The following is a 27,526-nucleotide window of genomic DNA, read 5'->3' as shown; positions in this document are numbered from 1 at the left end:
ATTGAATGGGATCCAGTTCCACCGATACACTCTTTTTCCCAGTTCCCATTTGGAGCACATTCACACTATCCTACTTTATCCCACATATTGACGGTAACATCAGTGCAGTCTATAATCCAGTTCCTGGTTTCAGATCAGATTTGGATCCAGATCCTGCTACCATCAAAAGTCAGAAATTAATTTCCTGGTTTTGTCTCCTTTTTTATATTTGGATCATGTTGACAATTAATGAAAGTCTGTATTCCAGTTGCTGGTTTTTGAATTTCACAGCATCAGAGCCTGGCTTGCCAGGGCAGGGAGGGACTGGACTGGTTCTCAGTAAGTGGAATCCATCTCATCCGCAGACTCGGCCTCAGCAGGGTAGGGCCTGGGCTGGTCCAGGTTGACATAGGTCACTTTGAGGCTGATGTAGTGCTCGCCTGCTAAGCCTGACAGGATCTCCTTGACCTCGTAGACCAGCTCTGAGAAGGAGGGGCGCTGCTCTGGCTCTGGGTTCCAGCACTGCAGCATGATAGTGAACCTGAAGACAGAGAAGAAAAGCAACAGTGATGACAAGGAAATAACTGCACCTCAGAGAGACAGACTTGAGCTTCACTCTTGTGGTTAAATTAACATCACATCATCCAGGGATGCCATCATTTTCTTGTAATTATGCAGTTATTATTTTACATTAATTTTATTCCTACCACATATAAACTGTGTGCCTAATCATGTTTCTTCAAAATTGCACAAGTGGTTCTCTGGATATAAGTAAAATAGTCTGAAAAATGCATCCCCAGCTGGGGGGAATAAACAAGTGTTCTAACTTTTGCAACTATACAAATTTGATCAACTTTCTAACTTAAGAAACTGTAACATCACAACAGCTGCAATTACTCACTTATGATAATATATTATTTTAAGGCTGACATGTAAACTAAACTGCATTTTAAACATATAGACAATAAATCACAATGATATAGTAACTGTTTCTATTAAAATCCCCAACATTTCTAGAAATAACAAAGCAAATGATATAAAATTAGATAGCACAGCAAAACGCTGTAACATGTATCAGTGGTAATGAGGTGTACTCACAGTGGGTCGGGGCAGTACTGTGGCTGAGGCAACCTCCTGCCCTTCAGAAGATAGTGGGTGATGTCATAGGGGTCCACCTCAGGGTAGGGACTGGCTCCCCGGGTCAGCAGCTCCCACATCAGCACCCCGAACGACCACTAGGGAGGAAGCGCAGGCTTCAGTCATTCCATCACAATGTTAATGGAGCAGCTCTCCACTTTGTCTTATTTAACGTAGCCTTTAGGTTACACATTTTAAGGACTTGAACTTAAGGGCCATTTAAGAATATATGAAAATGTGAAAAAAGGTTTAATTTCAGAAAGTGTAATTGAAATATCACCCAAGTAAATAAAATGTCATGTCTTACAACACAGTTTTCTACTGCACAATCTAAAAATAAAGTGGCAGAAATTGAAATGTACATGTGAACTACACTTCTGTTTTCTACTGAATCTCAATGAATATGAGCTGTGGTTTATCTGTGTTTTTTCTCACAACTGATAAGGACATGAAGGCTTAACAATTGTTATTCTAGTACTTGGTATACACAAAAGCTTGTAACTGCTAACAATGTTGTCTTGCTGTCTATTTTTAAAATGTACGTTTAACAAGCAGTATTTGTCTGATGTGCTTTTTACTGACTTACAACCTGTGTACTCATTTATATTTAGTAGTTATTCCCTTTCTTTCGTGCAAGTGTTTTCATCAGTGATTTATTGCTTTTGACCACTGTGTGCCTTTTGAAAAGAAGAAGAGCTTTTTTCCCCTTGATACAATACCATATAAGCACTTACAACAATCAACACTGATACTGTTCCATTGTGACTGTGGTACCATTCACCGCTATACAATCAATGATGAATTGTAGCTGTCTATGTCTGATATCTCACAAAATCTTCTTTTAACATAATCATAATTGCTTTGATATTTATTATTATATCCTACCAACAGTGTTTTGAACAATTATTGCAGTCTTTTTAAGCATCACCTGAACTCAAAATTGTACTATCTGGAAAAAAATAAAAAATAAAAAATAAAACAGCACCTTGAATTCCTGATATATAACTAAAAAATACAAACAAATGCAAATTAACCCTTTATTCATGTACCCTGGGTGATTTATTAAACTGGCATGAAACTGATAAGGATAAACATAAGTGATGAATTTGTACAATTCATAAAGAATGGTTGCAAGCTTGACCCGTGAACTTACCACATCTGACTTGGTGGTGAATTTTTGTGTCTGCAGACTCTCAATCGCCATCCATTTCACTGGCAGTTTGGCTTTCTTGTGATCCTGGATGCTGTAATACTCCTTATCGAACACGTCCCTTGCCATGCCAAAATCAGCTACCTTCACAGAATAGGACTCGTCCAGCCTGTCAATGAAATAAACCACAAGGGTGTGCAATGGTATCACTGGGGAGAATTTCCCTTGACAGTTATATAATGTTCAATACCAAAACAACAGAAATAACACGACAATATTTGTGATTGACCACTCACATGCAGTTTCTTGCAGCCAGGTCCCTGTGCACAAACTTCTTCTGTACCAGATACAACATTCCCTGGGCAACCTGAAGTCCAAAGCCAATCAGGTCCTTCACTGTGGGGTTCTGCGGAGAGAGAGAGAGAGAGAAAAAGAGGGATGTTGAAGTCCAGTTTAATATAAGGGAGAGCTAGGACTGGTTCAAGAGAATGTTTGAATTATGTTGTGTATGATTTTTGTTAATGTTTACTGGTCCTCCACCTCTAAGTGGTATCCGTGTGTCTTACCCTCTGCTCACAGCGAATGAAGTGGCGCAGGTCTCCGTGCTTCATGTAGGGCAGCACCACCAGGGGGAGCCCCTCATTGGGCAGCAGGATTCCAAGCAGGGACAGCACGTTGCTGTGGTGGAAGCCCTTCATCAAGATCCCCTCCTTTAGGAACTGTTCCACCTCCTCCACATCTGTGATCCCTGCAACATCAACACAGGGCTCACAGTTACCTCATTTCAATTCACAGCGTATTGGAGCTTTTCATTTCTAATACTTTTACTTCACCTTGTAAAGCCTATTCTTTTTTCTCAATTTATTACACATTTACTATTACATTGTCTTGTACTGTTATACTTGATTGAATGGTTTAAAAACATAAACTGATAAGTTGAAAAATCTGTGGTAGTTGTAAAGTGTAAGAAGTATTTAAGAGGTATGTATTGGTAATGGTTTCTGACCTGTGGTAAAACAAAATGGTTCTGTTTTTATTGGACAATAAAAATCAAAGGTGGCAGATGGAATCATAGAACACAGCCGTGTGCCAAAGTTGAAGCCAATAGAGTTATTGCACTGAATTAGAAAGCAATGTTTCAAATAAGTTTACCACCAGGAAATGTCACATATAAATATGGCAGCTGTGAGAGGTCCAGTTAAGGCTACTGCCACGTTTAAGCTGCATAAAAGGTACTGACCACCTTTGAGGTGAGGGCTGTTCTACTGTATTGTACCTTCAAAGGTTTTTCAAACTGAAGAAAATGTCGGTTTTCCTCTCCAGCTGTAACAATTTCAACCCTGTATCTCCCCTGGTTTAATTAACTCCTGACCTCCCCACTGCAAGCTTAGATCTGTCTGCTGCCAGTCTGAACTCACACCCCTTTGGCTGCAGAACATGATCACACATCACGAAGGATTTGTTTGTTTCTTTCCCTCTAGCCCTAAATAACAGAGGGACGGAAAAAACAGGAACACTCACTGTTCAGTGACTTGACAGCACAATGGATTTCTCTGTAAGTGGGGTCCATATAATAGCCATGGTAAACTATCCCAAAGTGACCTGAAATGACGTGAGAAAGATTATTGTAGCCAGCTCTTAATTACCCTTCTTCATACTGCAGCATTGCTATTTCCTTTATAATACTCAGATATTTTACAGCACTAGAATTTTGTTTTCTATTTGGGTACACCTGTTAAGACATTTGACAATGTTGATAACATGCATGCTTATCCTTAATTATGCTTTCACTATTCTTTTCCCCATACTTTACTACACTTTGTTTCTATATCTAAACTGCTAGCCTATGGCGTAGCGCTGCAAACTGTGCATGGATACATATTACTGTACAAATAGCAGACTCTCCTTATTGGAATTGTCTCATAGTAGTAAAATATGTAAGAATAAGCACAGTGATTTATATTTATCAGCTTGCCTTTTGTTCATTTTATATTATTTTGATTAAATCCAGCCCTAGACCTATGAGGAAGCTGTCAGTCATCTAGTAAAGCAGGTTTTTATTTTTGTTGCTGCCCACCTTTGCCAATGACCCGGTCTCGATGCACCTTCAGCTTCTCAGCTGGAATCAGCACATCCTTCACCTCCTCCAGCAGCTCTGGTCGGAAGCTGGTGATGGAGATCTTGTCAGGAGCCAGGAGGGCGACGAGCGACCCGTCATAGCTGCCAGTGTACAGTGGGCTCCGTAACATTATCCCAGACGAGCCAGTGTTGGGAGTTGATGGTGCGTCTGAAGAGAGGCAAAGCGAGGTCACAGCTAGGTGTTACAGTGGAACATATTCAGTGCCAATAAATAGCACTTTCAATAGAAATTCAACTCACAACTCCAGTTGCCTAACCCTGGTCCTCGAGAACGACATAAAGTTTCATTATAATTGGCAGTAATTATTTATATACAATGAACGCATATGTATCATTTAACATTTATAAGGCCATCCAGGAACCGGATTTTCTTACAACAGTATTTAAACACATTGTTTGTACATTAAAGTGTTTCACAAGAACATACGCAGAAATGATCACCACATATAGGGGGTGGTGTAAGGATAGGCGCAGTGCAAACAGTTGCGGCTGCAAAATCCAAATTGCCTAGCGGCCAGGCAATTATTTTGCACTGCAGCCTTTGTAAGCTTTAGAGCAATGCAAATTACTTAACACACACAAATAATGAGCTGCAATCATGACAATGAGGGTTGCAATGAGCGCCGCCTGTGCATCGGGCTATTTAGCGGACACACTTACAGCCCAGAGGTGAGGTGAGTTAGGAGTACTGAGAGCAGTAGGTGCTGTATGAAGGACAATAAGGTCAATAAGAGCCAAGTGTTACCGCACAGATAGCAGCCATCCTGAGGCCAATGACAGGTCTCTGAAGGTGTGTGGTTTTATACAGCTCTTAATTACTCACTGCTACAATGGTTTGCACCTTGTAAAAGCAGGTGCAAAGTTTTTGAAGGGTCAGCATTGCCCAGGTACACTGCAAAATCCTTACATCTCATTATAATGTTTGCACCAGCTTAGTATTACAAACCCCGCCCAATTCCATGCTCTCTTCATTTGAATACATTTCAATGGATTAATGATGGCAAAGTACTAATCTGATAACGGATGCAGAATGCCAGGTGAAAAACATTCTTTACATATGCCACATTTATAGTGGCCGCTAAAGTCCCACGTTACGGCCGCTAATCAAGGTTTGGCCGCAATATGGGTGTTTTGCAGCCACAAATCACTTTGCACGCATCCTTACATCAGCCCCATAGTGTTACACACTGTGAGTGCTGTTTTATGTTCCCTAGAAGGCATTACAAACAGTATGTCTTGGTTGAAACAGAAAATTCCTGGATTAAGTTATCTCAGAAGAGTTTGGACCCACAGTCCTAGTGCTCTTGTGGAATCAGTAACAGAATTCTCAAGTTGGCTAAACTACAGAATGCAGACTGGCAGACATTAAGGAATGTAATTTTGAATTAACTCCTGCTAACACATGAGAATGACTTGTTTTATAGCTATGTTCTATCCGAGTAGAGTGCAGAACTTTAAGGAAATCAATTGTAAAAACTCACCTCGCCTATAATCGCCAACTGGTGACAGATTTGTAGGACCCACCGTTCTGTTTATATTTGAAATGCTGACGCGAGACAAGTGTTTCTTTGCTTTTTCAGCTGAAAATGTCCAAAAACATAAACGTTCATTACTTTGCATAGCAAATGGTTGTTACATGGTATCTCATCCATCGTCATTCATGTCTGTCATTGTCTTTGGTTCCAACTGCTACTTTTCGATCTATCAGAATGGTCCATTGATGTTGTCATTCTCGAGTAATAGTATAGTAATCATTTGTTGGGATAATGAAGCACTTGTAACTTGAGTTCTTATATATGGACCACACATTTGGAAAACGTATTTAAATGTCAGCATAGAACAGGTTAATGAATCAGCCCTTCATTTTTGGATCAAATGCACCCGATCGGCCTTACCGAATTGCTCCTGTTGTTCTCTTAAGTTAATGATAGAAGAATAAGAAACTGGTACCTCTCTTTTTTTTCCTGAAGTGTATCACCAGGAAGCCGAACGCAGCCACCACCAGCATTGCCATGAATGCCCCCAGCACGATACCTATCACAGGTTGGCCCTGGCTGACAATGACCACACGACCCAGGTCAACACAAAGGCCGTTCTCGCCATTGATGCAGATCTGAGGGATGGACAGTTTATGATACATACTAAATAAGATTAATCAAGGTATGGCAAAATACTTCTTTTTAAAGTGTAGCTATACATGTACTCAATAAGTAGGGGTCTACTTAAATCGCGGTAAATTTACGTATTTTTCACGGGTATGTATGCAGCACGTTCGTTGTCATGTTATTTGTCCCATCCAATAATTTATTTTATTAGTACCGAGTCAAAACAAAGAAGACGTGGCTATTCGGGTCGAAAATTCCAACTAACAGCAGGTTGAAGCGAGGCGGCTGTGCTGGATCGTTTTAGTACTGATTTAACTTGCAGAAAGGAATACTTCTTGTCTGGGCTGACTTTCCAGTCTGGTTTCTTAAAGCTGTTTATTTTACGTTCTGTTCAGCAGCCTCTGTGGTAGCCTTTTGTTTAATGTGTGATTCTGAAGCTAAATAGCAATCGATCGTATTTTCTCCAAATACACATTAAGATATGGAAAACAATTACCTCAGTCTGCATGTAGTTTATTTGGGAAATATCTTGAAACGATCATCAGCCGAAATATAGTTTGCTTTCTTTGTCGTCCATTTCTACTATTTTACCTCCAATGCTGAAAACAACTAGATTTTAGCAACCTAAATGAAAACAATGCAGCACCAACTTTGTCCCGCCCCCTCCTGCACAGTACAGGTCACATAAAAGCAGTAAAGACGCAATGATAGGCTGATTAAAACGTTGTCATTTGAATAGTAAACAAGAACGTTAACTGCTTTGGAGAATTTATTTTGTAAATTTTGGACATTTTTTGTTTGTTTTTTGCTTAAGTGCAGTGCACACGGGACGGCGAAGGAATAAAAATGGGCTATCTACAGAAGGAAGATACGTAGTTTGCGTCACTTGCGTTGTGCAGTAGTTCATTTAAACAAGTTTTTTTTTTTTCCTCTCCGTACTTGTTTGTATGCATTGGCCCCTAAGAGGTGAATTTCGCGGTGACCCCTCAATTTCACGATTTCCGCGAAATCCGTGAAATCGCGAATTAGGTAGGTCCCTATCAATAAGTCATGTTACTACTTATAATACCACTACTACGACTACTACTAATAAACTCACCTTCACTGGTAACCCATCACTGGGGACAGTCAGGTTTTTAGGAATTCTGCAGGTAACTTCATTTTCCAGCACTTTAGCATTGCAATCCACTCCTCCAATAGTCATGTTAACTTTCATGCAGTCGGTTACTAAATTCAGCTTCTTGTGCTGCAAAATAAAAATGTTCATGCTGTTATTTATACATGTATTTATTTATTTGTATTGATTTGTTTGTAATGTACAGCTATGGCCAAGAATTTTGCATCACCATATTGTATTAACTCACTATGCTTCATAAAGTCGAATGAAACCTGCTGAATAATGTTACGTTAAGATATTGAATTTATACCGCTTTGTAGTTTTCCATACACTTAAGGAAAAACTGACAAATTAAAAATGTGACATTTTGAAATTGAACATACTGTACTACTATTATGGTTTCCAGTAGACTCTCTTGCGATATCATTGTGTATTTTATTTGATTACATGATGTTAAATAAAATATCTCAATTATGTTCATGTAGTTTTTTTTTTTTTACATTATATCTGATTTCTATTGTCCAATAAAAACTTTTGGCCAAAGCTGTACATCTCTGGCTGAGATGAAGCAAATAGAGCACCACATCATACATTTACTACATTGACAAAATGCCCCAAAATAGCTCACAGTGTACATACGTGTAAATCCACTTCATCCTGGCCAGGTTGCAAACGCAGCACATTGTCCTCCTGTTCAAAGGGGATGACCTCTGCGTCAGGGCAGTAAAAGAAAGGAAACTTTTGCAGTCCCTGAGTCCCGTCCATAGTAAATGTGAGATCCCCCGGCTCCGGATCTTCCATGATCGTTAATGGGGGGGTCGAGCACACCATCTTCTCTGAACTCAGCGCTGGACCACACACCTGAGCGACGGGTCAACAGAGTAACAAGCAGGTTAGTCTATTCTTTCTGTATGCTGTGATAATGTGCAGAACAAAACATGATACTGTAGCTTAAATTGCTTCCATTAAAAGCATTACAGGCTATTGTATTTTATTATAACTTAAATTAGAACCTGCAATATCTGATTTAATTGGTTACAGGGGTTGATCAGATGGTTGTTATAAGACATTGTAGATGCTTTATTAACTTTGGGGCATTATAAATTAACAATGTCAGGTGTAGTATATCAGTGCATCTAAAACACCAAATTACGGTTCTGAACGTACAAAGAAAATCTGTGAAAATGACAGCAAAACAAAGCACTTTAATACAGTATTTGGCAATTTACAAAACAGCATTCTATGCCAAAGTAATCAGAATTTGTTTTGCACCGTGAATGCAACAAGAATGCATGCACACAAACTGGGTTTGGAAGTCAGCGTGAAAATCTTGTTTCATCTTTTTTTTAACAGTACAGTAATTATTTAACATGGTTAAACTAGGCAGTTACGTGAAGTGATAGCATGTAAAAAGTGAAACTGAATTCCCAAACGCTTGTTTATTTTTTTGAACTGCATCTAAATCCATTCTGTCCTGCCAAGAACTGAATTTACTGTTTTAGACCCATAGTAAAATAAGCATTGACTGTTTTCCATCGGTACCGTTCAGTTGGTAGCAGCATGCGTAAATGACACATGCTAGAGGTCCATCGGTTAATAGAGGGTATTGTATTTTACAGAATTGGCAGCAGTGTGGAGTAGTGGTTGGGGCTCTGGACTCTTGACCGGAGGGTCGTGGGTTCAGTCCCAGGTGGGAGACACTGTTGCTGTATCCTTGAGCAAGGTACTTTACCTAGATTGCTCCAGTAAAAACCCAACTGTATAAATGGGTAATTGTATGTAAAAATAATGTAATTGTATGTAAAAATAATATGATATCTTGTAACAATTGTAAGTCGCCCTGGATAAGGGCGTCCTACTAAGAAATAAATAATAATTGGATATGACAGGTTTGACTGTATATAGGAGAACATGTGGTTCCCATTAAAAGTGAATATTAAAAAGGGAGTTTTCGGAATGTCAGAGCTGAAGTTACTTTTAATCGTAATGAGGACATGAGTCAGCTGTTATTGTTTATGTTAGAATTACAGTTAGAAATGAGAACTTTTGGTCTAGAGGCAGTCCAGATATTTTTTCCAACCAGGTCCTAAATTGGCTAATTACACAGACAAAGGGTCAATTAACTCATTTAGGATTTGATTGGAACAAAGTCCTGGACTGCAACAAACCTCCAGGGTCACCGATGGGAACCACTGATGTTGGAAGTGAAGGAGAGAATGGAGTATTGTAAACAAGAAGTGACTACATTCTAGAATGGTAGCATTAACTATTTTAAATTTAACAACAGACGATGTTAACATTATACATTTAAAACACTAAGCAAATAGTACAACGTAATAACGTTGGGAATTAGTATGTATTACTATTACATACTATTACTCATGTCATCTTAATTTAATGGTATTTGGTTATACTTCTCCAGTATGGCATGAGATGATCTCTCCTGGAACCATTCATCACAGTAATCCTGTTTCACACGATAGACCTACCTTAGATACAGCCTTAAAATCCTTCTCGTGGGGCTCAAACAAGATGGTCGTCTCGTAGATAGAATCTAGATTTCTGCCGATAATGGTGATATTTGATCCACTGTATTAGAGGAAAAAAAATAGAAAACTTGACAGTTATAAAACATTTATATATGATCTTCAAGACAACACGCTACAGGTACAGTATTATCTCAGTTAAGTGAGAATTATGCTTTGATAAATAAGCCTAAATTGATCATCTTTTAAACACACCAGTGTTTGAAAGCAATCCTTCCTTTGTGTTCTGTGATGGGATGTCAGACTCACCTCTCAAAGCCACATTTCGGGAGGACCATTGTTATAGTGGGGTTCTCTTTGTATTTGAACGACTGGGATGTCGACACCTGGGCTGCATCTATCTTCACCTCCGGAACAACCTCCTGCACAATTTCATTGGCTGGCGTTAAGCAGACTATCGAAGACGTGCTGGTGCTCCTGGGGGTTAGACTGAAAGACGCAGACCATAACAATCCCCTCTTTACATCATGTTCTGATTTAAAACAATACATGTCACTTGAAGTCCTTCTGGAATTCATTTGCACACTTTTTGTTGATAGTCGTAAGAAAACGTTCTCTACTCATACTTTGCCAAACAAATCTCTTACAGTGTCTAAGTGGTACAACAGCCACACAGGCATTTAAACTCATGACCTTTCACCTCTATAATAATAATAATAATAATAATAATAATAATAATAATAATAATAATAATACTAAAGCTTTAGATTAACATTTCCAAGCCAGACACAGTATATTTTAACAACAGGTGCACACATTACTGGCCCACAGAAAGTGTCACTTGCAAATATTAGACACCATCAAGCCAGTAATGACCATAATGCTAAACAAAACAATGTAATTACTAAGCTGTCTTGCTGAGTCACTTCTCATACCTCATGATGCGGCACTCCTTCCCATTCATGGTCACTGCCCTTCTATTGCCTGCATCCAGGTGGGTCCCTGTCAAGGTGATCAAGGTCCCCCCTGCTTTGGGACCAAAGTCAGGCAGGATCCCAGTGACATTGGGTTTCTGATAAAATGAGAAAATCCCAGTCAGAAACATAATGAGAGAAACAATATGAAACCTCCAGTGGGGCCTTATCTCAGTGACTAAGATGATCTTATTACATTTTCACCAACTACATTAATACCCGTGCTCTAGACTTCTGTTAACCGTAACACAAAAAAAAGGATAAATCCAAAGTTAGTTACCACAAATGTGAATCCGCTGATTTTTGCTTTGCCTTCGATGTAGTACGACCCGCCGACACCGCCTTTGTTAATGTTCACCACGATGGCGAGAGGCTTTGAGAGCTCATCGGCTCCTGTAGTCTCTATTCTGCAGACCAGACTAGGGAAAGAATTAGAGGATAAGCCGACAATGCAATCAAAATCACATGCATACATACTGTATTTCAAATATATTTCATGAACAATACAATTCACAAGCACCAGCGTTATTAAACTCCTCCCATACATACAGTAAACAAAGAAAAACAAAATAGACCTGCCATCAAAATGGCCAAATGCATAAGCATCTTAACAATGCAGCCACAGAACACTGAATCATTCAGAATGATTGCAAGCAGGGTAAAACATACTTAATAACTTCAAATTGTAGCTAGATGTCTAAAATACAAGACAAGAAAGGAAAGGAAAGGAAGAAGGCCTGTACTGGGTGTAGTTACTCACTAGGTTCCGTTACTCTTCTCAATCTGCACTTTGCAGTCTCTCTCCCCCACCTTCACCAGGTGAGTGCTGGCCTTGGTGTAGGGTCGTAGTGGGGACTGGAATTCCATCCCACAGAGTGTCAGCTCTGTCCCTCCATCAGGGGGTGCTGTCTTCGGGAAGAACTACAGGAGCAGAAGGGATACCATCCAAGTCACGTGTGTAGAATACTGTTTTTGGTCTATACATTTTTACATTATGTACAGTGTACAGTAATATTCATTTACCCTGATATCCATACTTCTACAGTATATTATAGGTTTAATTGTTGACACAACTAATAAAATGTTCCCCTCTCTGCATTAAATGTTAACAACTCTTGCCTATTTGTTTTCTGACAATTACCAATACAACCAAGAAACTTGCCTAGAAAAAGACAATTGATTTAATTGATTAGCACAATACAGTATGCTGACTAACACTGGTTTTTGACATGCCATCTGAACAGTCAGAATACATTTTACCCGAACTAACTGTTTAATGCTGTAGGTACTTGCTTTACATGACTCTCTCTGCTGTTAAAAAAAATAAAATAAAGAAAACATTAAAAAAAGAATGAAAAAAAGAATCTGCATCTCTTTTTCTGAATTTTTCTCAGTTACCTCATTGATAACGGGCGCACAGGATTTATCCCTCCACTGGGTGGAGCACTCCTCCCTCCAGGTACAGGTTCCCTCACACCAGCCACAGCTCATGAACGCAGGTGCTGTCAAGCACCTGTTGCAAGACAGGAAATGGTGGCAACCTGGTCCTCTTTTGGAGACCTTAGTCACCTGTTAATGTTGGAGATATCGTTAAGGTGTGCAAAACCTACAACCCAACAGGGTAAGGACACTCCACTGTATTGTTTAATGTTTGTGAAACAAAACATTCCCAGAGACATATGCAAAGTGTATATACTGATGTGAGTCTGGCTGCTGGCTTTAAAGTAGCGGTTTTCAGGTGTAATGTCAAAATTCAGTCAGTACAAGAGCTAGAGTAGGAGTTTTGGTCGAGAGCGAAAGTGTGACCGTTTGCTAAACACTATAGTAAATAAACAAAATGTGTAAGAGGAAAGAAGACGATGTACCTTGTTTCCGGTTATAAAGAGCAGGTGGTCGGGTGGAAGCTCTGCTGCAATGGAGGACACCGGGTGCTTCTCATCGAGGGAATAGTTAGCAAAGAGGATGGGGCCTGATCTGCGGAGCACAGCCTGCAAAACAAGTCCAGTCAGGTCAATATTCAGCAAATGAAACTGTCCAACCACCAGACTAAAGGTGTTTTTTTTTTTTTTTAAACCAGGCGTTTGGTTTGGTTTTTCTAACACAGTTTCTTTTTTTATTGCTGCTACATTGAGCGCCATTTACACGAAAGGCATTGTTTACATGTCTATTTATAAATGGTTCACCTTGAGAACCTGAACCTTTATTTGAAGAAAGTCTGTTTATACACAGATTTTTCCTACCTGCACACAATGCCTGCCCTTGGTTTAATTATATACTCTATAGTGTTGGAAATTTGCCACAACAATGGGAACAAAGTAACCGTGCAGAACTTGTTAATTTGAGAAGTACTGCGTGAAGGTCCTTGCCTGTCTCTAGACTGCTTTTCCCTGGTCCCCAGCCAGAAGGTCTTTACCTGGAAAAGTCTCCCGTCCGATGTCCCCAGGTGAGCCACAGTCTTCTTTTCAATGGGAGTGACCAGGATGGAAGTCAGAAGGACCCCCTTCATCGCTCTGTTGAAGAGATCCACTCGGTAGTAGGGTTTGGAGACAAGTGTTGGGGTGTCGATGCAGCTCTTATTGCCATTCATACTCTGAAATCACAAAAACACATGCATGAACTTTTACACTGGAACTAGGCACACGTAGACATCTGTGTCTTAATTGTGATGCAGCATGCCATGCATACCGCGGAAAATTAGCACAGTAATTGTGACTTCCACTATGCTTTACTACTTTTTTTATTTTATTAATATACAGTTGCAGGGCAAATCCCAAAATGTTCTTACCGTGGTTATTTTTTGCTACATAAAAACTAAAGCTGACACTGTCCACTGGTATAGATATTTGTTGGGAATATATGACACAAGAAGCTGAAAATAGTTTGTATTGGTGACACGTACTTCCCATGGCTCCACCAACTGTCAGAAATAAACCCAATATTCAATTTTTGCTATAAGACATTTAGGATCTTTGAATAAAACACTTGCTGTAATTATAAATTCATAGACTACATATTTCTCTGGATGTCATCGAAAGACACAATCACAAGGTGGGATAAAAATATAAAATCGTATACTGCATTTTCAACCATAAATATGAAGCCTTAATAAAAGCATACTACAATTATAGAGTGGGATATAGATCTCTGTTTGTATTGCTGTTTGTGTTTTATATGTATTATTATGATAGAATTGTTTTCTTATCCCAACTTTGGAAGGCAATGGTTAGTTAAAGTGTTCACCAGTGTAACGTAATAGCTAAGCCGGAATGTCCTACCGTGACAAACAGACCAGAAATACTCAGCTAAAGGTTGCTTTTAGAAGTGTTTCTGACAAACTGTTCCCTCTAACAAATCCCCTTAATACTGGATACAACTGGAGTGATTTTCCGTTTACACATCTGCCTATAGCTTCCTCTGACAGCGGCAAATCCCTATTACAATCCGCACTTTGAAATTTCAGGAAACTTGTTGCTGGTTATTTATGAACAGTATTGACAAATTCTGTGGTTTGAATATTCCTGTTGTGAAATATTTAGCATGCAATGTACTGTAAAAACCGGTGTATAATTCGCACCAGGGTATATGGCCCGGCTGAAGGACTGCCATAAAACTTACAGAGAATAATCAAACAAACCCATCTAGGTCTGCTGTACACCTAAAACCACCACAGTATCCAAAAGAAACTGCCCTGCTACCTGTGTAGCTAAAAGATTCAATCAAGAGGACAGAGCGGATGGGTGCTGTAGTGGATCCTATACTGAGGACTGAAGACTTTGTTGCAGCTGTTTCTTGATTCTATCGAGAACTGAAAGCTTTGTTGCCGAGTTTGATCCAATGTAGGATTGAAGACTTTGTTGCAGAGAGGAGAGTTTTGTACTGGACACTTCAACAGATTGAGTTTCCAAGCCAGCAGACCAAAAGTCTAAGCTTCAAGGAACCGTTGAGTATAATTCCAGTTGCATTTTCCTTTCATGTAACTAAATTAATTAATTGTAACACATTCACATAGAATTGTACTGTTAATTATTTAGTTTGCACACTTGTGAAATAACTTTTAGTGAAACTTGATGAAGTAACTAAGTAATCTACCTCATATTGTTGTATGAAAAATGTCTTTAAAAGTAAACTTGCCATATACTTAATCTATATAACATTAATAAGCTTAATGTGATATATTTGAAGATTGTCTGCATCATCTCAGTTGAGGCTGTGTGCTTGGATGTGGGCGTGTGTGTGTGTGAGCAAGTTACTACATCACGGCCTGCTTGCTTGCTCAAGTGCTGCTGGCGTGTGAGGAGACAGGTGGTGTCATATTTCAATTGCCTGCTAGTCAAGTTAAGGCAGTGAGTTTTTTAACTGTGTTTTGTGCTTAGAAACTAAGACATTTACTTTCTGACTTTTCTGATTTCTGATTATTATTTTGTGTACTTAATAAAATACTACTATTGATTAAACATTCCTGTGTCTGCGTGTCAATGTGTGTTCATAGTAAATTCTTGATCTTTGTAACACGTCAATTAAATATTGTTAGTAAGAGAACTAATCAACCCAGATAAACATTAAATGATCAAATATTGAATTGTTCCTACAGTCAACATTATTAAAACAAAGAAGGGTCATTTTAAAGAAATACGAAACCAGTGTGCGGTGCTCCCCGTCACTTTGACTAAAATTAAAGTCAAATAAAGAGAGATGACATGCCATCAATTTCCAATTGTTCTGCTATTTCTTGCCATGTGACATCCTTCTTTTTTATTGTCTTTATAACCACGGCCACTATTTCTGTGGTCTCAGCTGTGCTTTATTCACACCACAGGGGTGCTTTGAACTTTTAAAAAACAAGTCACCAGGATGCGACTCAAACAGAAAAGTGGGAAAGAAAAAATTAAACGTTCAGATATCTCTGTTGTTTCAAGTTGTTTTTTTGAGGAATTCTAAATGTACAGCAAGTGTAACATATGCTGTAAACCAGGGGTATCCAATCCTGGTCCTGCAGGGCCGATGTCCCTCCTGGTTTTTGTTCCAACTGTACCCTAAATTCCTTAATTAGCCCAATTAAGTGCTTATTAGAAGCTTAATTGCCCCAATTAATTAATTTAGGGTACAGTTTGAACAAAAACCAGAAGGACACTGGCCCTCCATGACCAGGATTGGAAACCCTGCTGTAAACTGTACTGTACATACTGTATGAACATGTATGCTTCCACCTAAGCTCCACGGGACAAAACAAGGAGTCATAACATTAGAAGTCAGGTATATAATATGCTTAAACATGTCTGAATTCTTCCCGTGAATTGCAGGAACAGGAGGTATCAAGTTTATTCCAGAATCCAGTGATTGTGCATGGGACTGTGGAATGTGTATTTCTAAAAGCCTATTAAAATGAATGAATCATAAGTGTCAGTTTAATTTGGAAGACCCGTTCAGAGTTACATTTCTGTGCCAAGCTGTTACAGAACTGCGTCATTTAAGCTCATAGAATATTATATTATGATGCTTGAGATGCGACATATGAATATCCACTGGGTTTTTTTTCCCCCTGTTTTTTAAAACATTCTACAAAAGAAATTCAGAGGGGCTGCTACTGGTTAGCCTATTTAACACGTTGTGCCATGTGAACAAGATGGCTATGTGATGCAATCTAGTGAGAGTTGAGGAATACACATTTAACACATTTGTGTACAACATGTATTGTGTTTCATGGTAGGCTTTAATTTACGAAATAAAGAGCTTTCTGAATATACAAGAATGTTTGCAAACGGAGTGTGTAGAAGGTGGGTCCTTCTTTAGTCTGGAACTTTAACTGATTAGCGCTATTTAAACAATTCTGTGTTTAATCTCGTAAATAGAACTATCAGTGGCTAGCCATAGAAAGAATAGGGTGTTCTCAATTAGGGCTCTATAGACCTTTTGGCAGTTGCCTTGCACCTAGCAATGGTCTCTTAGGAAGTTGCTATGGAGAAATAACAGCCTCTTTTCTAAGAGTATATTACTATAACTATGGGTTAAAGCCTTGTCGATAGGCCTGTATATGTTAATGGATATGGAATGTGGATTTACAGCATTGTTTTAAAGTCAGTACTTTTCAAGGTCAGCCATGGTATTTTTCTACTTCCCTTAAAGGGCGTTGGGAAGAGGAAGGAAAGCTATGTTTTCAGTTATCCAGAGGCGCATGGATGAAGTTAATTCTGCGATACATGAACAATACTGTCAAGTTGGCACTGATTATGCCCAGTGGCCCTTGCAACCATAGCAGCAGAAGTGTGCCATGCAAAGTGGAAGTATGGAAACAACAAAGATAGCTCTTAACAGGAAACAAGTGCAGGAAACAGCTAGTTTTGTGCAGTGATGATGTTTACAAAACCACTGCTCCAGTGCATTCCATGACAGAACAGGACAGTACTGAGAGCCAAGACAAACAGTGTGGTGGCTAGGAGGACCTGTGGGATCAGTCTTGCAAGGTTACATCATTATTCCAGATGTTTTTAACAGTCTGGCTGTTTTTCTATTTCATTAAGGAGGGATGATGTTGGGACAAAGTATTCTGTTGCGTTAAGTGTTTGGTTGTAAAAAGGCACTGCATTCTGGGGCTATGGAGAAACCACGATATTCCCATATTTGTCAGAGATTGAAAGCATATATTTGGCCATTTACCAGAGGATGAATTCAAACCCTCTGAAAAATATAAAAATATAATAGTATATTATCCATAAAAAGGTATAAACCTACACCCTAACAATGAGCACTAGTCCAAACGCACCTTCCATTTCCATTTCCACATCAGACTAACAGTGTGCTCAGCAATAGGAAATTACCCAAATCAATGCGGGAGGAATGACCCTTTTAGCAGAACACTTTCAGTGATGCAATTTTAAACCTAATCTACAATCTCAATGTGTAGTGATTCCACAGATAATAGTCCCTCTTTAAAGCTGTTGTAGAAGAATTCTCTGTTTACAATACTTGCTTTCAGATAGTCTACTATTCCTGGGTAATTACAGCGTGAGATTGAAATGATATCCACCCCTTCATGGCCTTCCTTCCATTAACCAATCAGATGCTTCCCCTAATGACTGACCTGCTTTGTAGCCTGGAACATGCTTTGACACGACTAAGGTCACGAATGACCTCGGAAGTGAAACAGTAGCATAACATAACATGCTATAACATGTTTTCCTTTTAAAACTCGACATTTGAAATTGCACAACAAGTAAGATTTATGGAATTTCGGATAGCCATAACCACTTAAAGAAGGAGAATCTTGATGTATCTAGAAAATAGGCACTGTTCAGGCCTGAACTGTATAGTCAGACTGAGGTATCTACTGCTTTCAGCCCCTCACCTTTCACAGTCACGAAGTGCATCCCTGTGCTGTACCTGCCCTATGGAGAGACAGACTCTTTTAAAGTAACATGTAAGTAAAACCCTGACAGAAACCAACTACGTCATGCTTTTTCTGACAAAAAGTTGTGGGAAATGACTTATAAATCAGGCGGGCAAAACACTGTTGCTGCAATCACAGAAACATCCTATTTGACCTCCAGTTCCACCCAGAACCAGATACCACCAACATGCTGAGACACAGAAAGAGTCTGTACTGTAGTTTCACCAGGTCCATGACTAACCCTTACCCTGCTATTTGTTTAATATATTTACTGTTTCTATGCACATAATCAAAGATTTCCCTTCTCAGTCTGGGCCACTCCTTCTGCATTCCAACAATTCTTTACTTTCAGAAAGCCACTGACTTTACCTAGGCATTTCAAAAGGAATTATTGGTACTTATCGGGAAGCGGGTAGGTTATGCTTGTGTGTCCTTCACTGCCCAGGAAATATATTAAAAACAAATAAAAAAACATGTTTCTATTGCATATTGTATTAAATATCATGCTTTCCTAGTCATTTCTGTAATCATGTAATTTCTATAAATACCAGCTGTTTGATGAGCCATCTATAACAAACTCCTCCCTCTTTCACAGACGTCTGAGCATTCGTGTGTTTTTCTCCTCACAAATAATTAAGTAATTTAATTTGTTTAATTGGATGGCAGGGCTGGGAGGTTAGACCTCCCTGCTTGCCTAATTAAAATGAATGTGCTGCAAGGGGCCAGGGGTAAATTGAACAATTGACAATCAATTAACTCAGGTCACCTGCCTTTGTTGTTTTTTTTTTTGTGTGTCTGTTTAATCTTGGGGTCTGTGCTTTGCAAAGGTGGAGGTGGAGGTAGAGATCGAGATTGAGAACAAGGTCCAAGTCCAGGTCCCTCATCACTTTCTTGAATGACTCATTTTTAACCCGTAAAGCCCCACTGGGTGAACTGCTCTACAGGTGAAAAGGTGTTTCCAACTTTCGTTTCTGAATATGATTTGTGGACTGTTCCATCTTGTTTGTCTTAAGTTTTAGCCTGGTATGTTAAAGTTCTGTTTTTTTTTTAAATTTAGTTTTTGCCAATTATTTTTTTATTATTTTATTATTTTCTCCCAATTTGGAATGGCCAATTATTTTTTAGGCTCAGCTCACCGCTACCACCCCTGCGCTGACTCAGGAGGGCGAAGACGAACACACGCTGTCCTCCGAAGCATGTGCCGTCAGCCGACCGCTTTTTTTCACACTGCGGACTCACCATGCAGCCACCCAAGAGCTACAGCGTCGGAGGACAACGCAGCTTTCAGGCAGCTTACAGGTAAGCCCGCAGGCGCCCGGTCAGACTACAAGGGTCACTGGTGCGCGGTGAGCCGAGGACACCCTGGCCGACCTAACCCTCTCTCCCCCCGGGCGGTGCTCGGCCAATTGAGCACCGCCCCCTGGAAGCTCCTGGGCAAAGGAATAGCCTGGACTCGAACTCACGACGTCCAGACTATAGGGCACATCCTGCACTCCTTTACTGGATGCACCACTCGGGAGCTTTTTTTTTTTAACAGTACTTTTTTATTTTGTGGAGTTAGTTGGACTTTATGGAACAATGTGGTACAATCACAGCATACAATCATAATATAAGGTGTAAATGCTTACCTCATGGGGGCAGAACTCGAGGGGTTGAAAGAAGTTGAGCCCTCGGCTGAGCCGCTCAGTGCCGGGAGTACAGCAGTCTTCCACTCCTTGTTCAATAGCCTCGTTGATGTTGGAAACGGGGAAGGCGCAGAGGGCTGAGTTGTGGATAGGCTTGCTGCTCCCGGGCTCAGTCTCAGCAAACACCCCGTAGAGGATGTCACTGCTGGCTTCCACTCCCAACTCCTGGGCCAGCTCCTGGCCTGCCTTCCCCAGATGAGCAGCCTGCAGGGCGTTGTACACCACATCTTGCTGATAATCCTGGGCCCTCCTCCGGCGCTTGGGCTCGAAGCGGCACTCGAGCAGCACCTCACGGTAGTGGCTCAATTCCCACTCGGAGCGAGGAAGCCGGCCCACCCGGGTCTGATACGTGGAGGGCACTTCGGCTACCTCCCTCTGCACTGACAGGAAGTAGACGAAATCTCCCGCAGAGAAGCTATACACGTAGTGGATTGAGTAGGAGTCAACAAACTGAGGTAGGACGGTAAACCCATGTACATCAGGGAAAAATCCATCCTCGGTTGCCAATGGCCTGCGCACAGATATCGACTTTCTCCCATACTTCTGGGTCACAGTACTGTTAACAGTGGCTGCCACAAAGAAAAACAAAGCCTGGCCATCATCAACTAAGCTGGCTTTTGTGCCCAATGGACTCGCTACGCAGTCAGGGCAATTGTTTTGACTGTTGTACTCCTTTTTGTAAAGGCACTTGGAAATGCTGGGTGGGTCCAGTTGGTGAGTAAGGTTAAGTTGGTGGAAGTAACAGACACCATTCTGAGAACTGCCACAACTGTATAAATATGAAAAATACGTATCCAGCGCTAGGATTTGGTTGTCTGTGTCCTCTAGTTTCTTGGAATCAGTCTCTATGTCACATGATTTACAGAATTGACATTCCGGGTTACCCACTGGCCCAGTGCGTAATTCCCATAACTTATCAAGACTGGAATTCAAGGCTTCAATAATGTTCCGAGAGGCCAGATACACTGTTGTTTTATCATTGAAAGTGGTTCTATCAATAACTATATTTTGTATAGGACTGTTGATCTGGTAGTGAGGTGGGTTGTAGGTCACTGAAAAATCCAGAAAGTTGGAGGTGATTTCTGGGCACCTATTATCAGCTAAGACTATAAAACTTAGCGCCCAGAAGCAGATAGCCCAAAACGTGTCCCGTCGGACCATCTCAGCAGAGAAGAAAAGAAACAGTAACTTCTTTGTCATTACCTGCTGGCTTTAAGTTTGTAACTCTTCTGGCTCATCTTGTGCACCATTAAAACGATTGCTGTAAAGACAGAGAGATAGAGAAAATAACATCAAATTCACCATATTACATAATAATACATAATAATATTCACCATATTACATAATAATATGGGGGGGTGGGGTGGGGTAGAGTACTTGATAAGTTGCAAGCTAGCGGTCAAAAGTAGACTTGCACTAAAGTGATTTAAGCCAACATTAGGTAAAACATTACATGGAAAATGCAAACATTGAATATGTGTTTAAAATGCCTGGAGCGGAAGGGCAAGTTCCACAAGTTACAAAATAAAATAGAGTGTCCAGACAAATGAATCACCTTGTGGTCACCCAGCTAAAACTCTACTAGGTTTGATGAATGAAAAGACCAACTGAAACTTAGTCTTGTCTCATTCTTGCACACACCCATCTACCCTATCCCCAAAAAGCAGACAGAAACCGGCTAGTAACACTTAGTAGCTTTTATGGTCTGAAGACAGTTAGATCATTGGTGGTGTTATGAATCAATTAGCGAATCAGATTTTCCAGTTTTTACTTCCATTTTGATTAGGTACTTAAAAGTTTTGATTTGAAACACCAAAACCACTGGCTGTAACATGTTGTTAGTAAGATGAGTGTTTCACAATCTTTCATGACTCACTTTGAACAGATCAGTTTTTACTCCTCACATGATATACTCTCTACATGACTTAGCAATGGACGCAATGTATGTTGAGAAGGGATGGGGGGGGGGGGGGGGGGGGATAATTGATCATGGAATCTTTTTCTACCCAGAACTGGAAAGTGTGAAGGGAGTGATAACAGCTGCGTCAAAGTTACAACATCTTTTGTGACTGATCTCTTAAGTGATGATTTTGAATAAGACTGCACTGCAAATTTTATACATCTTTATGAAGACTATCAATTAACAGGAAAGCATGCTGTTTTTGTGTTCATTCATAGGCCAAGTCACATAATGGTTCCACTGGGTTATCTGCTGTAAAATACTACACATCAGTTTTCAGTTGTGAACAAGAAATAGTTCTTCTTTAAATGACACACCCACTAGAAAATGTTAGGAGGATGTCAAGTGCAGTACCATGGAACATTTTATATGGCTTTCCAGGGCTCAGCAGATTTACCCTTGAGTGTGCTTTCCATTAATGTTGTACACGTTGGCTCTCACTAGAGGGTAGCATCTATCATACTGGTGGACTAGGTGAGTTTAAATGGAAGTATTTCCTGTCGAAAAAGCTAGTTGCAAACACCAGAGACAAGCTACGCTAAACATTTAAAGCAAACACATTTAAACAAAATGTAAGAAATACAAAATGTCTTTGTGACTTATGATTGCCTCCCAAATATGATAATGTTAGCAAGCCTGAAACATATATCAGACAACAGAGAATAAAATCAAGGGAGAATTCATGTTATATATTATAATATATATTATATATTATTATCTCACAACAGGTAAAAAATTAAATAAAAATGTAAATCAGATGTGATTTTTTGGGACTGATTTACTTTAAGCTGTTGTTACAGAGCAAAGTTTTACCAAGGAGAAAGGGCTGTTGATTAACAATACTAGTAAGAAACCACTTGGGTACACTGCCAATTTTCAACAATACAAACCAGTCCTATTTCATTTTAGGAAAAAAATGGTACATTGAGGAAAGGCTTAGAACATTTCGCCACATTATCAAAATGCTCTCAGGTGAATGCGATGAGCAGCAGAATAGTGCTTCAGAGAGTTCTGTTGAAGTAAATTGGCTCAGCGATATTTGAATAGTACATGGAATTTAACTGGTTTACATTTTTTTATAATGTATTATTGGTAAAACTCCAAAATATTTGACAACTTCTAAAAAGTTGGTAACATTGACAGGTTAGTCACTCAAACCTTTTATCTGCTTTCTGCGTGTGTGAAAAAATAAAAATGAACCTTTTACAGTCTGAGTCTAATGAATTGAGCACATTCTGTTAATTTATTTGATTAGAAACAACCATTATACTTGTAGTAGAGCCATTGGTTGTGAATGTATTTTCTACTTTACAACAGTTAAATACAGTTTGTAATTTGTAAATTTGTAATCAAAGCATTGTGAAGAAACATTATGTTAAAAAACTAGGAAGACACATGTTTTAGTCTTATTGATAGATTACTTGCTTTTCATTCTAAGAAAACTGGGGTTGAACATTTCCCTAACTTCAATCAGGCTCTATATAATCTTTTTTAGGCACATCCACATTGGTATTCCCATAGTGCTATAAGTATTAAGAAGACAACCCCGTGCTGTCTTTCACGAGCAGGTAAGCCTCAGTTAATTGTCCTCCCTGTTTTTGACTCTGCTGATTTCCTGCATGGCATGTGAGCTTGTTTCCCATTACATTACAGCTTAACCTGGTTTATTCTGGATGGCAGCTGTGTTACACACTACTACATTTTTTCCACTTCAAAGACACTGAACAGTGCCATCCTGGATTCTTTGGTGTTAAGAGAAGGCTTAAAAAACACCTTATCTAAACAAAAACGAATAAACTGGATCACAGTGCTTCCTGTAATGCTATTTTGCCCAACCTCATTTTACTCAAAATACTGTTACTTTCAATTTCCACCAACCTGATCTTGAAGCAGTCAGTTGACTCAGAGCAGGAAGGCTTCATTCATTATATCAAGGTCAATCCTGCTTTGTTTTCTTTTGTGTATTTCTGTTACTTATGTTTACTCTGTCTTACCCATAAAACACACATCCCCACATTTCCTACCACTCTCCAACAATCCTATGCAGATTAGGTAACAGTGCATGGGATCATGCCAACCTGTAACTAATTTACTATTAGTCAGAATTATATTGTTACTTATTAACTGTTCTGAAGTAAATGAATAATTTCTGTCCTTTATAGAGCATTAACGAAAATAGGTGTCTTAAAACACCTCGCTGTATTTTTTTTTTTTGGTTCGTTATGCAAATGCCATCCCTGATTCTCTGAAATATAAGAGCTGTCTCTCCCTGCAGAAACTCAGTTCAGTCACTATGAGAAAGACAGCAGATCTGACATACCTTCATAGAGAACTGATAGTAGACACCCTTGCCAGTTGTTTCAGTATCTAATAATAAAGTTTTGCAGGGAACAATCTCAGGCCACTCTGAAGAACAGACTTCCACCACAAACGTTCTTGAAGGAATTACAGGCAGTAATTGACAAAGCAAGGTCATGTGTCTCTAATTTAAACACAGAAGCTGATAAGTACTGTTATAAAATCCATTTGTGGGTTGCATTTCCAGTAGACTCAATCAAATCTGTGCCAGCTGACCAGGTGGTCCCTACACTCTGAAAGGACAGCAGCAGGTTTATGAAAAATCTATTGTCATACCCATGTGTGGCAGGGCAGAAGCGAGAAATACCCCTTGTGACCCAGAGTAGGACTGTAGTTAAAAAAAAAAAAAAATCTCTGCCAGCCTTACATTCCCTCACACACACTATTTACAGCAGCAGGGCTTCTGCTACCCCACGTAACTAGATAGATTAATTAGCCGGGAATAAAAGATTTTGGGGAACCTGTTTGAAAAAAGACTCAAGGGGGTCTCAGTCAACTGAAATACAGGTATTTGCATCATAAAGCCACATGAACTGCAGCCTTGTTTGCTATCTTTTAGCTGGGGGGAATGGGTGTGGTGGTCGATTGAAGTACCGTCCCACACCTGACATTTTACTCCCTCAGGGACAGGGCTGTGGCTCCCTGGCAGGATCTGTGGGAATGCTGCTATAGTACTGGGTATTAAAGATGTGGGTGTAGATTAACAGGGGGCTTCAGCAAGCCTGGGCCCATCATAGATCCATCCTACACAACCTTCAGTGAGAGAATTATATTATACAGCACATTTCTTTTAAACCTTTACTTAACAGCTGTATTTCTCTTATGTTTATGTTTCACGCTTTATTTTATATACTGTTATATTGTCTTTTTTTACATAAGTCTATTTGTTAATATTCAAATTTTGTAATTTATGATGAAAGTCTCATTGAATATATATATATATATATATATATATATATATATATATATATATATATATATATATATATATATATGTGTGATTTTGGCAAAAGGTATATGTTAAAGATCTAAACAGATTGTCCATAACTTCAAAGTATTCATTAAAAAATGGTAATGTAAAACTCCACAACAATATTTTATACAGTTACTGTGATATTAATGGCAATGTCGTTTTGTATTTCAAAATGACTTAATGGAAAATAAGAAAATGTATTTCATATTAACAAATGCATGTACATTGTGTGACAAACTGTGAAATATGATTCTTGCTGTATTTGTTTAAATAACACATACATAACACGAACATAAAGCTCATAATCAAAGTCTTAAGTGGGGGTTCAACTTTTCAGTTAAACTTTAGACAAGTACAACTAAAATAGCAAGCTTGGGCCTGTGCAACTTTAATAAGATGGGAAAAAAATTGTAAGATAATAACTGTCTCTCAAAAATACTAATGTTGAGTTAACAAAAACTTCAGTAACTCAACGTGTTCAGAAAGGCGACATTTACCCTTGTAGAAGTGTTCTAAGCTTTAATTATGCTTATATAAAGCTTTATATAAATATTTATAAACTGCTACATTTTCTGCTTTTACCAAGATATACAGCAGTAAACCTGGTTTCTTTTAAATTGTGGCTTCAACTTTTATTGGGTAAAACACAGTAAAACTGTAGTGTAACCAGGATAAAGTTTAAGATTATTCTTAATTAAATTGTTCAGAATAAACTACAAGCAGCTGTGTATTTTACAACATCGGTTATCTGTTGATTCCATATTCTCTGCTCATCATGATAAACTCGGGGCGTGTAGAACTCCTTGCCAGTACATTTTTTTTTTTCTCAGTAGGTTGGACGGGGTTCAGAGAAAGCATTTCCAGACTTAGAAAGTCAGTTTTAATGTAAATGTAAAATTGTGACAGGTAATTCATATTTAGTCATATTTAGGACCATATTGTGGTTTGTCACACTTGAACAAAAGTTATTGTATTTCTTGCTCTTATTGTATTACTTGTATTGTAACACTTGAAATGTATTTGCTTACGATTGTAAGGTCGCCCTGGATAAGGGCGTCTGCTAAGAAATATAAATTAATAATAAAAAATAATAATAATAATAATATGTAGGCCCTAAGGCAGTATCAAATGGACTATGAATTTTTCTACCCGTAGATAAAGCATAATACTACTACTACGACTACGACGGCTAGGTGTTTCATTTTACAATGACGTAGACTTCGGTTGTACAAGTGGATATTTCACCCGTTTTATTCCTACCAACAAAATCTGTGACCTCATTAACTTTTTAAGACCGTGAAGCATTAAAAGTACGGCCACTGAAGAGTTGCCATCGTTACTGTATCAGCCTTACCTACATTTTGAAACTTGGCACTATCTTGAGAAATAAAACTATAGCCTACGTACCTTTTTTTTTTTTACTGACCCATAATTCTGCCCACATTGTATTAATTTAATTCCCATTCTATAGTAAACATGGAGAGAGCTGAAAACAAGTTTCGTATATTTAGAGGTAACAGACTTAGCCTACCTGACTCCACGTTTTGTTCCACGGTAAACAGAAACACCGTACAGCTCAATCAATGTGCACACAAGAAACTTTCCAAGCTCAACACTCCGGGACCAAGCAATGCTACTGCTGGAGTACTTTTTGTTGTTTTACCCTTCTTTCGTTGTTCACACTTTTCTCTACTCTAGTGAAAGAGCCCGGTACGTAGCGTGTAGAAATGTCTCCCAAAGAAAACAGCTAAAGTGAGAAGGGTAATTTTGTCTAGGTATTGTATGCCCCTCCCTTTCCATACAAGGTCTGTGTAAATAATGTCCAGGATTGCGCAACGCTGCCATTGTATGCACTGTCTGTCACTGCTACGGTTTATTAAGAGATACCGCAACACAAATGCGTATCATAGCGTATTATGATGAACACTATTCACTAACCCCAGTACAACAATAAAGCTACATAATACACACGATATTATATAAGTCAACTATAAGAAACTCCCATTTTACTTTATGTTAATACAAAGTATTTTCACGTCCCTGTAGCAGTCTGGATTAAAACAGGTTATATTTTTCATA

At 39.1% G+C, this 27,526-nt stretch overlaps 1 protein-coding gene across 1 annotated transcript; it reads right to left on the bottom strand.

Moving 5' to 3' along the window:
• Nucleotides 1-136: 136 nt before the first annotated feature.
• On the bottom strand, nucleotides 137-27,234 carry LOC117413684 (macrophage-stimulating protein receptor-like). Its single transcript, XM_059000170.1, has 21 exons — nucleotides 26,979-27,234; nucleotides 20,100-21,417; nucleotides 13,501-13,677; nucleotides 12,953-13,075; nucleotides 12,486-12,656; nucleotides 11,848-12,008; nucleotides 11,368-11,506; nucleotides 11,049-11,185; nucleotides 10,423-10,602; nucleotides 10,117-10,216; nucleotides 8,267-8,488; nucleotides 7,610-7,756; nucleotides 6,356-6,518; nucleotides 5,887-5,985; nucleotides 4,344-4,553; nucleotides 3,788-3,868; nucleotides 2,833-3,014; nucleotides 2,563-2,672; nucleotides 2,270-2,435; nucleotides 1,078-1,214; nucleotides 137-520 (listed from the first exon to the last, which is right to left on the bottom strand). The coding sequence occupies exons 2-21, from the start codon at nucleotides 21,354-21,356 to the stop codon at nucleotides 316-318; spliced, it is 4,167 nt and encodes a 1,388-aa protein (XP_058856153.1). The 5' UTR covers nucleotides 21,357-21,417; nucleotides 26,979-27,234; the 3' UTR covers nucleotides 137-315.
• Between the last annotated feature and the right edge of the window lie 292 nt (nucleotides 27,235-27,526).

The sequence above is a fragment of the Acipenser ruthenus genome, chromosome 25 (assembly GCF_902713425.1).
Source record: "Acipenser ruthenus chromosome 25, fAciRut3.2 maternal haplotype, whole genome shotgun sequence".
NCBI classification, from domain to species: Eukaryota; Metazoa; Chordata; class Actinopteri; order Acipenseriformes; family Acipenseridae; genus Acipenser; species Acipenser ruthenus.
The sequence above is the reverse complement of the archived record's forward strand: the minus strand, read 5'-3'. Positions and strand labels throughout refer to the sequence as shown.

Coding starts and splice junctions, on each gene's coding strand:
- LOC117413684 (XM_059000170.1), bottom strand. CDS start 21,356: ATGACAAAGAAGTTACTGTTTCTTTTCTTCTCTGCTGAGATGGTCCGA. Junction 11,186..11,367: donor TCAGCGGATTCACATTTGTG/GTAACTAACTTT, acceptor TCATTTTATCAG/AAACCCAATGTCACTGGGAT. Junction 10,603..11,048: donor AAGGAGTGCCGCATCATGAG/GTATGAGAAGTG, acceptor TGCGTCTTTCAG/TCTAACCCCCAGGAGCACCA.